The 15,586-nt window shown below is 44.4% G+C and overlaps 1 protein-coding gene across 1 annotated transcript in view; it reads left to right on the top strand.

Moving 5' to 3' along the window:
- The window catches only part of prex2 (phosphatidylinositol-3,4,5-trisphosphate-dependent Rac exchange factor 2), a 209,451-nt gene that overhangs the window by 175,685 nt on the left and 18,180 nt on the right, over positions 1-15,586 (top strand). Inside the window, exons 37-38 of the mRNA XM_014181194.2 lie at positions 7,088-7,154; positions 7,406-7,596. Coding sequence (XP_014036669.1) covers positions 7,088-7,154; positions 7,406-7,596 — 258 coding nt within the window. The remainder of the gene's footprint in view (positions 1-7,087; positions 7,155-7,405; positions 7,597-15,586) is intronic.

The raw sequence follows: 15,586 nt of genomic DNA, 5'->3' as shown, positions 1-15,586 counted from the left end.
ATCCCAATGCTTCCCCCACGGAACGTTGGAACTGGTTAGAATGTGGATGGAATTCCTTGTGGGAAATTTACGAGTCTTTTGTCATTCTAGAATTCCTCTGGAGGGTTCCGTAGTGTTCTGGGAGGTTGAGCTGTTGCCCAGACTGCAAGGAGGGGGGCTGTCCCTGGCCTCTATGTTCTCACACACGTACACTATCACACTCGCACACACACACAGACTCATTCAGTCTCCGCGTAAGGGTTCAGAATTGAGCAAAGGAGAGTGGATAAAACTGCGAGGGAGTCACCAGCGTCAGTGGGAAAGGAAACTGTGATGTCAGGGCTCCTCATGTTTTACAATCTCATATACATCAACCATGCCAGTAACCCCACGGAGATCCTATAATGCGATATGTGATTATATGGGTATCCCCTTGTACCAACATGTGCATATAGTTACAGTACTGCATGTGTGGGCTGACTATAATTTCCCAGTTCCCAAAATAGGGTTTTTCCCAACCACCCAATTGCCATCCGTTGACCAAATGATGTCCCTTTAAATTGGCTTCACTTACCAAAACACCCAAAGGATATCATCCTGACCTAAAGTTTGCCCTTATTATTAGTTAGTCATAAAATGATTAGGTCCCAAATGGCACCCTATTCCCAAAATAATCCCTATGGGCCCTGGTCAAAAGTAGTGCAGTGCATAGGGAATAGGGTGTCATTTCGGACACAGACAAGGACCTCCAGGCTCCTCTCTCTTCATGGTGGGCAGTATGTTTGTCTATGGTATAATCAGTGGGTAATATGACCTTGGCTTGGCGAAATGCATCTACAAGGGTGTTTTTGTTTGTTTGTTGCTTTAACAGAAAAGTGTAAGCAGCAGCGTTGAGACAGAGGGTTCATCCCAAATGGCACCATATTCCCAATGGGTTCCTGGTCAAAAGTAGTGCACTATATAGGGAATAGGGTGCGATTTGAGGCTCAATCAGAGGCAGAGTTAGCCATTCAGATTGAAGGTGATTCCTATCTGACAGAGCAGGGCTCTGTCCACAATTGCATCCTATTACCTATATAGTCAAAAGTAGTGCGCTATGCAGGGAATAGGGTGCCATTTGGGCAGACCGGTTTTGTGTGATGATAAACTTTTATTGGGCAGAAAGAGAGATATTGGTGTGTGAATGGGTTGTGGTGTAAGGACTAAATGGTAAGATGCATAGCAGGCCTGTAGCAGGGCCTATATTTAGAACGTTTATGGGGAAACTTTTGAGTGTTATTGTCTTGTTGACTTTCATTTTGTTTTATGCTCGTAAAACATAGTTTTAATGCCTACAATATGAAGTCAAAGTATTTTTGGAGCAAGATGAATGTTTTTTTGTTTTTTTGTCATTGCTCCTTGGATAATGTAAGGAGGATACTGGCTTTGATGCACTCCAGCCTTTTTGTTTGTCCGCACACATCTCTTTGCGCATGCGCGCGCACACACACACACACACACACACACACACACACACACACACACACTATAGTTACCAAGTGCAAACAGCATGAGCCTGAATGAGAAAATCTCATATTTAGCAAATAGGAATTTGCAGAGAACCACCCGGCAACCCTTTTTAAATGATTAATGTTCGTTATGGACCCTATGCCATTATATGTGCTTGCAAATGGTTTATGGAGGGTGAGATGGGGGGGATTGAAGTGAATAACGTTTCTAGCCGAAAGCTCAGCATAACTCCTGCGCTATCTCAAGCATTTTGTGAATGATAAGCCAGTGTTGAACCAATTACATGGACCGTTAACTCTGCCTGAACCAATAGTAAACTCCCCTCATAGTCATTTAGCTTTGGGAGACTGCAAGTTAAAGGATAATGCTATGGTGCCGATGATGTAACTGTGTTGTGTGCCAGGGCTTCCGTTTGCTGGTAATTGACGGCTTTTGGCCGATAAATACAATTGTAGCCTGCCAAATTATCCAGGGCTGCCCTGCTGCTGAGGAGAGTGCGAGAGAGGAGCGTTGGCCTAGGGAGAAAGAGAAGTATTCTGATTGCAAGGAAGCTATCCTGTTGTCACAGACGGAGAGAGGATGCTCTCAGCTTTCTGTAGGTATACAGTACTTTTTTATTTCTCAATTATGAGTTCATTAGCAACTATTTTACAAAGATATTTGATATGGCTTTGAGATACGGAGCCTGCGAAATGCGGATTGGCCATTGCGAGTGCATAGGCCTCATTGGGCGGTAGGCTACAACTGCAACATTGGACATTAAATGTAATTTTAGATTAGTACAGGGCCACTATGAGTTATGGTTATCTGTTTTGAGTTTCCACTTACTTATGTGGTGAATTAGCCCCAAATAAATTAGCCTATGATATTAGAGCTTGTAAAGATGCAGGAAAATTCATCTCTATTGAACAACAAAAATATAAAACAAATACTGTCGCTCTGTTTTAAAAGTGAAATATAACAACAGTAGCATAAGTGTCTACCCACAATGCATGACAATCACAGAATTAGGTTGCATATTCAAATATTTTGAATCACAAGATGATGAAACAACTTATTTCTTCAATACCATCTTGGTAGTCTATTACACTTAAGCAATAAGCCCCGAGGGGGTGTGTTATATGGCCAATATAGCACAGCTAAGGGCATTGCACGATGCAATGCGGAGGGCCTGGATACTGCCCTTAGCTGTGGTATATTGACCATATACCACAAACCCCAGAGGTGCCTTATTGCTATTATAAAGTACTTACAAACATAATTAGAACAGTAAAATTAAATGTTTTGTCATACCCATGGTATACGGTCTCATATACCACTGCTTTCAGCCAAGTTTATAATTTTTAATAAAGCACTGTGAATTACTTTATAAGATGATAGGCCTACTCATTTTTTCCAGTTCTTTAAAACCTGTTACTGCAGTGGGCTCAATCAGGGTCACACAGAGTGTTTCTTGGTAGTCTTAAACAAATCTACTTTGAAACAAAAGTATACACCTCACACACATGATTATGGACTTAACAAAAAGAAGACACCTGTACCATGTCAGATATAATGTATGTTGAAATGTATTCAATTTCGTATTTGCATCCCAATATTACACTTTATATACATCACAGAAGACTGAAATATAACAAAACCGTTTGATATAGAAACAGTGTATTTTCTGCGTAAAAAAAAAAGAAAAAAGATGATTAATTATGAAATTATGAAAAATATGAATAACATTCCACCCATGAGGCCACTAGGACATTTGACAACAAGAAAGGGCTACATATGCAAAACGTGTTTTAAAAAAAATTCTATTGAGACATTTTCATTGGCTAAATTAAGTTTGATTTGTCTTTTCAATTGTGTGCCTGTTGTAAAATAAATATAATTAGCCTTTCATTTGTTAGGTACGGTAGGCACTAGCCTTTCTTGGTAATTACTGCAATATAAGCTGTTCAAACCTTTTGTGAAGGTTTAAACCAGTTTGCAAGTGTTTTGTTTAATTCTGTTGAGCCATTTTCTTTGGCCAAATTAAGTTCCAACTATAATGTTGTGTTTGCCGCAATATAATATCCTGCTCGTAATTTCCCTATAAACAATGGCTTGATTTACTTTTGATAATACCTTAGTAAAGTTAGAAACTTTTTGAAGGTTTGGTGTGGTGTGGCTACTAGCCTATTATACTGCAGGCCTATGATATGAGGCAGTGCGCATCGGCGCTCCGACTGACTCCGACAGTTGAAGTTGACGTGAGGAAGAATGTTTTTGGCCTAATGGAGTTACTCCTATAATCTAACAATAAAATGCTTATCTTTATAAAAAAATATTCTAATTAAAAATGTAGAAATTAGCCTCCTTCTGTATTCCTATATCTCTAAAGCAGACGCAGTAGCCTATCTGAAATTCATGTCGTGTCGTAGCAAGCCGCTGGCATATCTCTTATCTCTCTCTCTGGGATTAGGACTAAGCTTCTCTTCCTTTTATATTTTTTGACCCCCAAAAATGAATATACCTAATACAGTGGACACCTAAGCCTATAGGCCTATGCAGTGCCCTGATGCATTAAGTGCTCATATCTCTAATAGCTGAACAGTGTGGTGGACAATATTTGTTTTAGGAAAGTAAAAATCCTGAAAGAAATATGCTCTAAAGTTTTGCATATGCTACAGATGGAAATAGTGTTTTTGTAATTAGTTCTAGGCTGTTTTTAAGGACACGTAAATGTGGCTCATTTAGCCAATATCTGTCGATTATGGATGGCGCTGGCTGGGTGGGTGGATGGACAGCCTAATGGGTTACGTACCCAATGCATATCGATGACTGGTAAAAAGCTTAAATGTCCGATAAATAAAAATATTCCAGCGCCAATTGTCCAGCGCCAACTTTTCCTAACGGAAACCCTGGTGTGTGCGTTTGTGTGTGTGTTTGTAGAATAAACTTGATCTCCCCACCCTGCCAGCACTGATTTACAGCGTTATTAAATCCTGAACCATAACTGTTTTAATGTGTCAGGCAAAAATATCATCGTGATAATAAACGTCAAGGCAGTCTGTCTGCAATCCCAAATGGTACCCTATTCCCAATGGACCCTGGTCTAAAGTAGTGCACTAAATAGGGAATAGTTGGGACTCATACAGTGAGGGAAAAAGTATTTGATCCCCTGCTGATTTTGTACGTTTGCCCACTGACAAAGAAATGATCAGTCTATAATTTTAATGGTAGGTTTATTTGAACAGTGAGAGACAGAATCACAACAACAAAAATCCAGAAAAACGCATGTCAAAAATTTTATAAAATGATTTGCATTTTAATGAGAGATAGAAGTATTTGACCCCTCTGCAAAACATGACTTAGTACTTGGTGGCAAAACCCTTGTTGGCAATCACAGAGGTCAGACGTTTCTTGTAGTTGGCCACCAGGTTTGCACACATCTCAGGAGGGATTTTGTCCCACTCCTCTTTGCAGATCTTCTCCAAGTCATTAAGGTTTCGAGGCTGACGTTTGGCAACTCGAACCTTCAGCTCCCTCCACAGATTTTCTATGGGATTAAGGTCTGGAGACTGGCTAGGCCACTCCAGGACCTTAATGTGCTTCTTCTTGAGCCACTCCTTTGTTGCCTTGGCCGTGTGTTTTGGGTCATTGTCATGCTGGAATACCCATCCAGGACCCATTTTCAATGTCCTGGCTGAGGGAAGGAGGTTCTCACCCAAGATTTGACGGTACATGGCCCCGTCCATCGTTCCTTTGATGCGGTGAAGTTGTCCTGTCCCCTTAGCAGAAAAACACCCCCAAAGCATAATGTTTCCACCTCCATGTTTGACGGTGGGGATGGTGTTCTTGGGGTCATAGGCAGCATTCCTCCTCCTCCAAACACGGTGAGTTGAGTTGATCCCAAAGAGCTCAATTTTGGTCTCATCGGACCACAACACTTTCACCCAGTTGTCCTCTGAATCATTCAGAGGTAAATTGCAAACTTCAAACGGGCATGTATATGTGCTTTCTTGAGCAGGGGGACCTTGCGGGCGCTGCAGGATTTCAGTCCTTCATGGCGTAGTGTGTTACCAATTGTTTTCTTGGTGATTATGGTCCCAGCTGCCTTGAGATCATTGACAAGATCCTCCCGTGACAGTTATTTTGTGTTTCTTCCATTTGCGAATAATCGCACCAACTGTTGTCACCTTCTCACCAAGCTGCTTGGCGATGGTCTTGTAGCCCATTCCAGCCTTGTGTAGGTCTACAATCTTGTCCCTGACATCCTTGGAGAGCTCTTTGGTCTTGGCCATGGTGGAGAGTTTGGAATCTGATTGATTGATTGCTTCTGTGGACAGGTGTCTTTTATACAGGTAACAAGCTGAGATTAGGAGCACTCCCTTTAAGAGTGTGCTCCTAATCTCAGCTCGTTACCTGTATAAAAGACACCTGGGAGCCAGAAATCTTTCTGATTGAGAGGGGGTCAAATACTTATTTCCCTCATTAAAATGCAAATCAATTTATATCAATTTATTTTTCCCTCACTGTACATGTACTGGGCAGACTAAACTGAACATGAATGGATTAGTTTTTGTCAGCATTATGAACAATATCCCTGGCATTACACTTTTCTGTTTACCCTCAAGCCTAAACACTAGGAAACATGTCAATGGGAATCTGCAGGGATATGTCTCTATCCAGTATATGAATAACAATACTTTGGCTAGCAGAAAGGATATCGCATATCGCCAAATGAAGATTCTTAGATGCAGGATAGGAGGCTAATGGCCACAGGCAGATGCATATCATTCTGTGTGTGTGTGTGTGTGTGTGTGTGTGTGTGTGTGTGTGTGTGTGTATCTCCAATGCTTTAGGCCGTGATGGTTGTAGCACTGTGATGGTTGTAGATAGTTGTAGTACCTGCCTTGATTCATAGCTTGAGGCATATTTGGCACAGTATAATAGGACACACACACACACAGACACACACACACACACACACACACACACACACACACACACACACACACACACACACACACACACACACACACACACACTGACTGTGACTGATTTTACGTACTGCTGAGCCAGCACCATTAGCCTCACACACATCGTCCAGTCTCCAGCCAGCCATCTCCATTGAATAGCGAGACCAGGCTAGTACTGCCTCCAGTGGCCACACTATGAAACTACACCCTCCCGCTCATTGAATGAATGAAGGAACGAAGCCCAGATGAGATGCTCAGTCTGCGTCACAAATGGCCATTCGGGACACACACTTAGTTTGTGTATCTGCTGAGCTAGGATCTGGAGCTTGGACTGGGTTAGCCAGATGATTTGATGTACCACACCACCCAGCTCCAAAACAAACCCTTGATGGACTGCTGCAGGGCCTGGGCCGGTCTGGTCTGCTGCTACTGAGTCTGACCTATTGGTCAAATAAAGGTCAAATAAATTGGTGCAAAGGATATGGCATAACGCGGAGGGCTACTGTGTTGCTGAACTATGGGTGCCATAGTGTGGAGGGCATACCCTAACCTCACGAATATTCCGTTGAACATTGTTTATCAGTAGCTAAACCCGTCGTCATGCTAGGGAACAGCATTGCCTAACCTTCCTGTGTTCCTCTCTACAGGGCTTTCTACCTGGATAAGTCCAACCTTCCCCCCAGCTCCACACCTAAAGCTGCGCTCATAGACAAGGTAAGAGGATGAGGAAACACCACCTTCATAGGCTAGTTACAGTGGCGTCGTGGTCTGACACTCACACGACGCAGTCTTGTCCGAGCCAGAATGATCCATGGCGCAATGGTCCTGTATCTGTAGCGAGAGACGGCTTGATGTACAAGTACACCCCCTGGACAGGACGCTAGTCTATCGCAGGGCCTGATACAGTCGTCATACAGTATTAACCCTTTCTCCTACCTCTCCTCCTCCTCCTCCTCTCCCCCCAGTTGATGCGTCCTCTGAATGCTCTGGAGGAGTTGTACCGGCTGATGGAGAGTTTTATCTCCTCCCGTCGCACGGCAGCCTGTCAGTATACAGCCTGTGGGGCGTCAGGAGTCGGCCTGCTTACCGTGGCATCAGAACTCTGCTCTCGCCTCGGAGCCACACACATCGTCATGTGCAACAGCGGCGTGCACCGGTGAGTAACAGAGAGAGAGAGAGCGGCAGAGGGGGGATCTGGCTGAAAATATTCAAATTAATAGTAGAACCAATTGCACTTTATGGCCATAAAGTGTGGGGTGTGCTTACAAAGCAAGAATTTGACAAATGGGACAAACCCCCAATGAAACCCAGCATGCGGAATTCTGTAAGAGCATCCTCAGGCTCCAGAGAAAAATTCCAAACATGGCATGCAGGGCAGAATTAGGCCAATTCCCTCTTCTGTTTAATATCTAAATAAGAGCCAAATGTTAGAATAATTGAACAACAAGTGATCCCTCCCACTTCGGGCTGTTGTGGTGACCGTATTACTGCGTCACCAGCAGTTATGAGTCATGATCGCAGTAAAATTCCACATGACCGTTGACTCACGGTATTCTCCTCTTACGCACTCTGATGATCAATTTGGAGAAAGAAGTTCAACAGCAGGTTGAAACTGAGTGGGAAAACATGGTCCTCGTGGATGACCACATGGTCCATGTGGACAGCGCTTCCTGAAGTGATGAGTCATTCAAAACACCCATACCCATGTTAGAGCTTATGCATACCCTGAATTATAATGACGATTGTGCCGTTATACAATACATACCCAACCGCATATTACACATGGCAGAAAAACAAACAGAAATACTGATAGAAAATATCTTTGGTACGTAATTGGTCTAGCCTACGTTAATCAAATTCCAATTTAGCCTACAATTATAGTGAATTTGTTTTAGATTTTGAATAGCCTAGTGATAAGGCTTTTTTGTTTTCATAGTTAATAGACTGACACATTACCTTTAGCTGACAGAATGTCTCACCACCATGAGTTTCCATCTCCTCCCCTCTCTCTTTCGTTCCTTTCTACAGCGCGCATGGGGGGGCTGTCAACAGTTTAATGAAATATGTTTAGTCGTGAAAACATGTTACTATCGATGTTCCCGAACAGATTTCAGTTGGTTTCCCAAATTAAGCAATGGGTAGCTGCAGGAATAGGGTTGGAGAAAAGAGCCCTTGGGATACAGAGTTTGGGTGGAATATTACCTGAGGCGCAGCGAAATTACCGTACGCACTACAGAGGGTAGTGTGTATGGCCCAGTATATCGCTGGGGCCAAGCTTCCTGCCATTCAGGACCTCTATACCAGGTGGTGTCAGAGGAAGGCTCTAAAAATTGTCAAAGACTCCAGCCACCCTTGTCATAGAGTTTTCTCTGCTACCGCATGGCAAGCGGTACCGGAGCGCCAAGTCTGAGTAAAAAGGCTTCTTAACAGCTTCTACCCCCAAGCCATAAGACTCCTGAATATCTAATCATATGGCTACCCAGACTATTTGCATTGTCACCCCCCCACCCCCTCTTTTTCGCTGCTGCTTCTCTCTGTTTATTATCTATGCATAGTCACTTAAACTCTACCTACATGTACATATTACCTCAATTACCTCAACTAACCGGTGCCCCCACACATTGACTCTGTACCGGTACCCCCTGTATATAGCCCCGCTACTGTTATTTACTGCAGCTCTTAATTATTTGTTATTTTTATTCCGATTTTTTACTTGTCTATTTTTTACTTAACACTTATTTTTCTTAAAACTGCAGTTTTGAGGGGCATCCTGAGTGGTGCAGTGGTCTAAGGCACTGTATCGCAGTGCTAGCTGTGCCACTAGAGATTCTGGGTTCGAGTCCAGGCTCTGTTGCAGCCGGACGCAACCGGGAGACCCATGGGGCAGCGCACAATTGGCCCAGTGTCGTCCGGGTTAGGGGAGGGTTGTAACCACCATTTGGACAAGACTGTAACCACCAATTGGATACCACGAAATTGGGAAGAAAAAGGGGTATAATAATTTAAAAAAAGTGCTTGTAAGTAAGCATTTCACTGTAAGGTCTACTACACCTGTGGTAAGGTCTACTCCTGTGGTAAGGTCTACACCTGTGGTAAGGTCTACACCTGTGGTAAGGTCTACACCTGTGGTAAGGCCCACACCTGTGGTAAGGTCTACACCTGTTGTATTCACCACATGTGACAAATACAATTTGATTTGAATAGCCTGCCCAACATGAGTGTAAAACAACGGCGGGAAAGTGGCCTCCATTCCCTATTCCAGGACATAGGGATGAAATGTCTTTCCCCTTACGAGCCCTTAACCAACAATACAGTTGTTGTTTTCGTTTTTTCATTATTATACCCCATTTCATAATGGGCCATTCTGAATCTAAACTAATTGGTAAAAATATGGCCACTTGATGAGAGAACAGCTGTGCGGCCAGAGGCAAGGAACAGAGCCAAGCTTTTTTTTTGTGACTTTCTCAAATCATGAATAGCCTGTAGTCGCATCATGCAGCCCATATATGTTTTGATTTCTAAGACCGACAAGGTTTGTATCATTCACCACTAAAGTTGCCAAATAACTCTAAATCTAGTGTATAGGACCTGTTTCACTCAACATAGCCACTTCACAATGTGCATTTGCTCCGGAATGGGAAAAATATCCTTTATAAGTCCAATTATATTCTTCTTGTATGCAGCTTGTATGCTTGGAGGTCTGGAAACGCTAAACGTGTTTATGTTAATTACCGGTAAATTACCGTGAGACCGGCAGTCTTATGCATGACAATAACCGGCTGACAATTTCATGACCGCCACAGCCCTACTCCCACTCCTACCACTACAAAGCCCTTAAATGCCAGGATGTGACCATAGAGAAGAGTCCCCTCAGCCAGCTGGTCCTGAGGCTAAGTTCGCTAACCACTACCAAGCCAACAAAGCCTCAGGACACCACTGGCCCAACCAAATTATCACAAAGCAAAGAAAAAAAATCTATCACGTATTGGAAAGACAAAGTTAACTTCAATGCTAGTCTGCTTAGAGCCGATTATCTGACCAGTATGACTGGTAGAAAATGGAGAAAAACATTGACTATGTACAGTACATACTCAGTGAGCACAGCATGGCCATAGAAACTGGCCCAGAGAGAGGTCGAGACATAGCTGCATTTTCTCCTACATTGCCAGAACTATAAAGACTTACGGGCTATTATCTTCCCCCAAATGTAAAAACGAATACAAAGATTTTAAAACAAAAACAGAAAAGGAGAAAACCCAATATCGAAAAACCTCTTTGCGCCATATTAGCTGCAAAATATGTCGCTTCCTGACACACCCGTCGGGACAGCCGGTGGAATGACCAAACAGTTATCTATCTGCTTCATCATTTTTTATATGTTTTTTTTATATCTGTCTATATGTTTGCTTTGGCAATGTATGTGGTACCACTTTCCATTGAGAGAGAGAGAGAGAGAGAGTGAGAGAGAGACTTGTCCCATCTCCCATTGTCACCGCTCCTCTCAGATTGTCCCCCTTTTCTCTCCCTACCTCTCTTCTTTCTTCCTCTCTGTATCTCCACATCCTGTCAATCTCTGACAGTTATTTAGCAGGCTTGGCTTTCCTAACACACACACACACTATGTTCTCTGTATTTGTCTCCATCCAGCCTTCTATATCCCCCCTACATTTCTATGGCATCTCCATTACCACACTGACTGTACTCATTAATAGGACTGAATCCCAAATGGCACCCCATTCTCTATATAGTGCACTACTTTTGACCAGAGCCTTATGGAACCAGGTCAAAAGTAGTGTGCTATACAGACAACAGGCTGCCATTTGGAACACAGTGTAGAATTTACTATTAATATACCTTCCTCTGCATTAGTTATGAAGCCGATACTATTAGTAATGGCTTTCATTGTTCCTTAAAGAGATGGTTAGTGCCTTTTTAAGTGAATATAGCACTTTTTAGTCAACGACAGGTCAATTACTTCCATTCTTATTACATTCCATGTCTGCGTTCCAAATGGCAGCCCTATATCATGCACTGCTTCTGACCAGAACCCTATGGGCCCTGGTCAAAAGTAGTGCACTTTATAAGGAATAGGGTGTAATTTGGGACGCTACCTATATAAGGTGCCATCTTTCACCTGCCAGATCTTGTCTCGATTCATCATCCTGTGGGGACGGAAATATCCTGATCGTTTGTCACCCCTGATCCCTGCTGCTTCATTCTCTCTTTCATATTTTTATCTTTCTCTCTCGCCGTCTCTCGCTCTCTTTCTCTCTCGCCGTCTCTCGCTCTCTTTCTCTCTCGCCGTCTCTCGCTCTCTTTCTCTCTCGCCGTCTCTCTCTCTGTCTCTCTCCCTCTTTCTCTCTCTCGCCGTCTCTCGCTCTCTCTCTCTCTCTCTCTCGCCGTCTCTCGCTCTCTTTCTCTCTCGCCGTCTCTCTCTCTCTCTCTCTCCCTCTCTCTCTCTCTCTCTCTCTCTCTCTCTCTCTCTCTCTCTCTCTCTCTCGCCGTCTCTTGCTCTCTTTCTCTCTCGCCGTCTCTCTCTCTGTCTCTCTCCCTCTTTCTCTCTCTCGCCGTCTCTCTCTCTCTCTCTCTCTCTCTCTCTCTCGCCGTCTCTTGCTCTCTTTCTCTCTCGCCGTCTCTCTCTCTGTCTCTCTCCCTCTTTCTCTCTCTCGCCGTCTCTCTCTCTCGCCCTCTCTCCCTCTTTCTCTCTCTCGCCGTCTCTCTCTCTGTCTCTCTCCCTCTTTCTCTCTCTCGCCGTCTCTCGCTCTCTCTCTCTCTCTCTCTCCGTCTCTCGCTCTCTCTCTCTCTCTCGTCCTCTCTCCCTCTTTCTCTCTCTCGCTCTCTCTCTCTCGCCCTCTCTCCCTCTTTCTCTCTCTCGCCGTCTCTCGCTCTCTCTCTCGCTCTCTCTCTCTCTCTGTCAGTCTCTATTCCACTCACACACACACACACACACACCGTTGCGTGTGGTGGTGTGAATGACAGTGTGATAAAGTGTTGTGGAGTGAGCTGCCCGGCTGGCTGAGCTCTAATAGAAAGCCCCCGTCAGACGAGTGACTGCTGCTCCTTTATTAACTCACAGCCGCGCGCGCACGCACGCACGTACGTGTGTGTGTGTGTGTGTGTGTGTGTGTGTGTGTGTGTGTGTGTGTGTGTGTGTGTGTGTGTGTGTGTGTGTGTGTGCGAGCGAGCGAGCGGATGCGTACACGAGGATGTGTGTGTTCGAGCACCAGTAACTGGCCACAAGTCACCCATACAGGCAGGCTAAGTGTAGCATGACAAGGCAGGTCAATTCTAGGGTTATTTGTCGGCCTGTTTTCCCGCCCTAAATGCTATTCCATCTAGAGGGTTCTATAGAACGGGTTCCTGGTTCCCGGTACCATGTTTTTCTTCCACAGCCTGTTCTTTTCTAGAACCAGCTGAGTGTTTTTCTACGTACAGAACCTCTCTGCTCCAACTTCATATTAATCAAAACACTGTTTATGGAACAATTCTTCCATAATCAAATATTCATCAAAGACTGACGCAGTACAGGATACAGTTTAATAACATGCTTTTTTCCCCGGAACAATTCCAAATCTGATGAACGCAGTAATCCCAAATGGCACCCTATACGACTTTTGTAGGGCTCTAGTCAAAAGTAGTGCTCTAAATAGGGAATAGGATGCCATTTGGGAATCTGACTGTGTGAAATCTTAATGGATTCCAGAAGGGTAGAAATAAGGAAATAGCAGGATGGTATTTATGAAACACTATGAAGCCAGGCCAATAGATTAGTAATGTAATGGAAACTGCACTATCAGAGCGGCAGGCAGGCAGGCAGCGCACACACACACACACACACACACACACACACACACACACACACACACACACACACACAGGTTGCTCTATTGATGTGATTAGTTGGCCTGATGGGCGAGGTAGCAGTGAGGTTTAATAACAGTGAAAGCAGCAGTGTGATATTGAGGGTCTCAGCAGTTTACAATGTGCTGCCTCCACTCCTCTGTTTCTCTGTTTCTCTACAATGTGCTGCCTCCACTCCTCTGTTTCTCTGTTTCTCTACAATGTGCTGCCTCCTCCTCTGTTTCTCTGTTTCTCTACAATGTGCTGCCTCCACTCCTCTGTTTCTCTGTTTCTCTACAATGTGCTGCCTCCACTCCTCTGTTTCTCTGTTTCTCTACAATGTGCTGCCTCCACTCCTCTGTTTCTCTGTTTCTCTACAATGTGCTGCCTCCACTCCTCTGTTTCTCTGTTTCTCTACAATGTGCTGCCTCCACTCCTCTGTTTCTCTGTTTCTCTACAATGTGCTGCCTCCACTCCTCTGTTTCTCTGTTTCTCTACAATGTGCTGCCTCCACTCCTCTGTTTCTCTGTTTCTCTACAATGTGCTGCCTCCACTCCTCTGTTTCTCTGTTTCTCTACAATGTGCTGCCTCCACTCCTCTGTTTCTCTGTTTCTCTACAATGTGCTGCCTCCTCCTCTGTTTCTCTGTTTCTCTACAATGTGCTGCCTCCACTCCTCTGTTTCTCTGTTTCTCTACAATGTGCTGCCTCCACTCCTCTGTTTCTCTGTTTCTCTACAATGTGCTGCCTCCACTCCTCTGTTTCTCTGTTTCTCTACAATGTGCTGCCTCCACTCCTCTGTTTCTCTGTTTCTCTACAATGTGCTGCCTCCACTCCTCTGTTTCTCTGTTTCTCTACAATGTGCTGCCTCCACTCCTCTGTTTCTCTGTTTCTCTACAATGTGCTGCCTCCTCCTCTGTTTCTCTGTTTCTCTACAATGTGCTGCCTCCACTCCTCTGTTTCTCTGTTTCTCTACAATGTGCTGCCTCCTCCTCTGTTTCTCTGTTTCTCTACAATGTGCTGCCTCCACTCCTCTGTTTCTCTGTTTCTCTACAATGTGCTGCCTCCTCCTCTGTTTCTCTGTTTCTCTACAATGTGCTGCCTCCACTCCTCTGTTTCTCTGTTTCTCTACAATGTGCTGCCTCCACTCCTCTGTTTCTCTGTTTCTCTACAATGTGCTGCCTCCACTCCTCTGTTTCTCTGTTTCTCTACAATGTGCTGCCTCCTCCTCTGTTTCTCTGTTTCTCTACAATGTGCTGCCTCCACTCCTCTGTTTCTCTGTTTCTCTACAATGTGCTGCCTCCTCCTCTGTTTCTCTGTTTCTCTACAATGTGCTGCCTCCACTCCTCTGTTTCTCTGTTTCTCTACAATGTGCTGCCTCCACTCCTCTGTTTCTCTGTTTCTCTACAATGTGCTGCCTCCACTCCTCTGTTTCTCTGTTTCTCTACAATGTGCTGCCTCCACTCCTCTGTTTCTCTGTTTCTCTACAATGTGCTGCCTCCACTCCTCTGTTTCTCTGTTTCTCTACAATGTGCTGCCTCCACTCCTCTGTTTCTCTGTTTCTCTACAATGTGCTGCCTCCACTCCTCTGTTTCTCTACAATGTGCTGCCTCCACTCCTCTGTTTCTCTGTTTCTCTACAATGTGCTGCCTCCACTCCTCTGTTTCTCTGTTTCTCTACAATGTTCTGCCTCCACTCCTCTGTTTCTCTGTTTCTCTACAATGTGCTGCCTCCACTCCTCTGTTTCTCTGTTTCTCTACAATGTGCTGCCTCCACTCCTCTGTTTCTCTGTTTCTCTACAATGTGCTGCCTCCACTCCTCTGTTTCTCTGTTTCTCTACAATGTGCTGCCTCCACTCCTCTGTTTCTCTGTTTCTCTACAATGTGCTGCCTCCACTCCTCTGTTTCTCTGTTTCTCTACAATGTGCTGCCTCCACTCCTCTGTTTCTCTGTTTCTCTACAATGTGCTGCCTCCACTCCTCTGTTTCTCTGTTTCTCTACAATGTGCTGCCTCCACTCCTCTGTTTCTCTGTTTCTCTACAATGTGCTGCCTCCACTCCTCTGTTTCTCTGTTTCTCTACAATGTGCTGCCTCCACTCCTCTGTTTCTCTGTTTCTCTACAATGTGCTGCCTCCACTCCTCTGTTTCTCTGTTTCTCTACAATGTGCTGCCTCCACTCCTCTGTTTCTCTGTTTCTCTACAATGTGCTGCCTCCACTCCTCTGTTTCTCTGTTTCTCTACAATGTGCTGCCTCCACTCCTCTGTTTCTCTGTTTCTCTACAATGTGCTGCCTCCACTCCTCTGTTTCT

Source organism: Salmo salar, chromosome ssa29, assembly GCF_905237065.1.
Source record: "Salmo salar chromosome ssa29, Ssal_v3.1, whole genome shotgun sequence".
In the NCBI taxonomy this organism is placed as follows: Eukaryota; Metazoa; Chordata; class Actinopteri; order Salmoniformes; family Salmonidae; genus Salmo; species Salmo salar.
The sequence above is the reverse complement of the archived record's forward strand: the minus strand, read 5'-3'. Positions and strand labels throughout refer to the sequence as shown.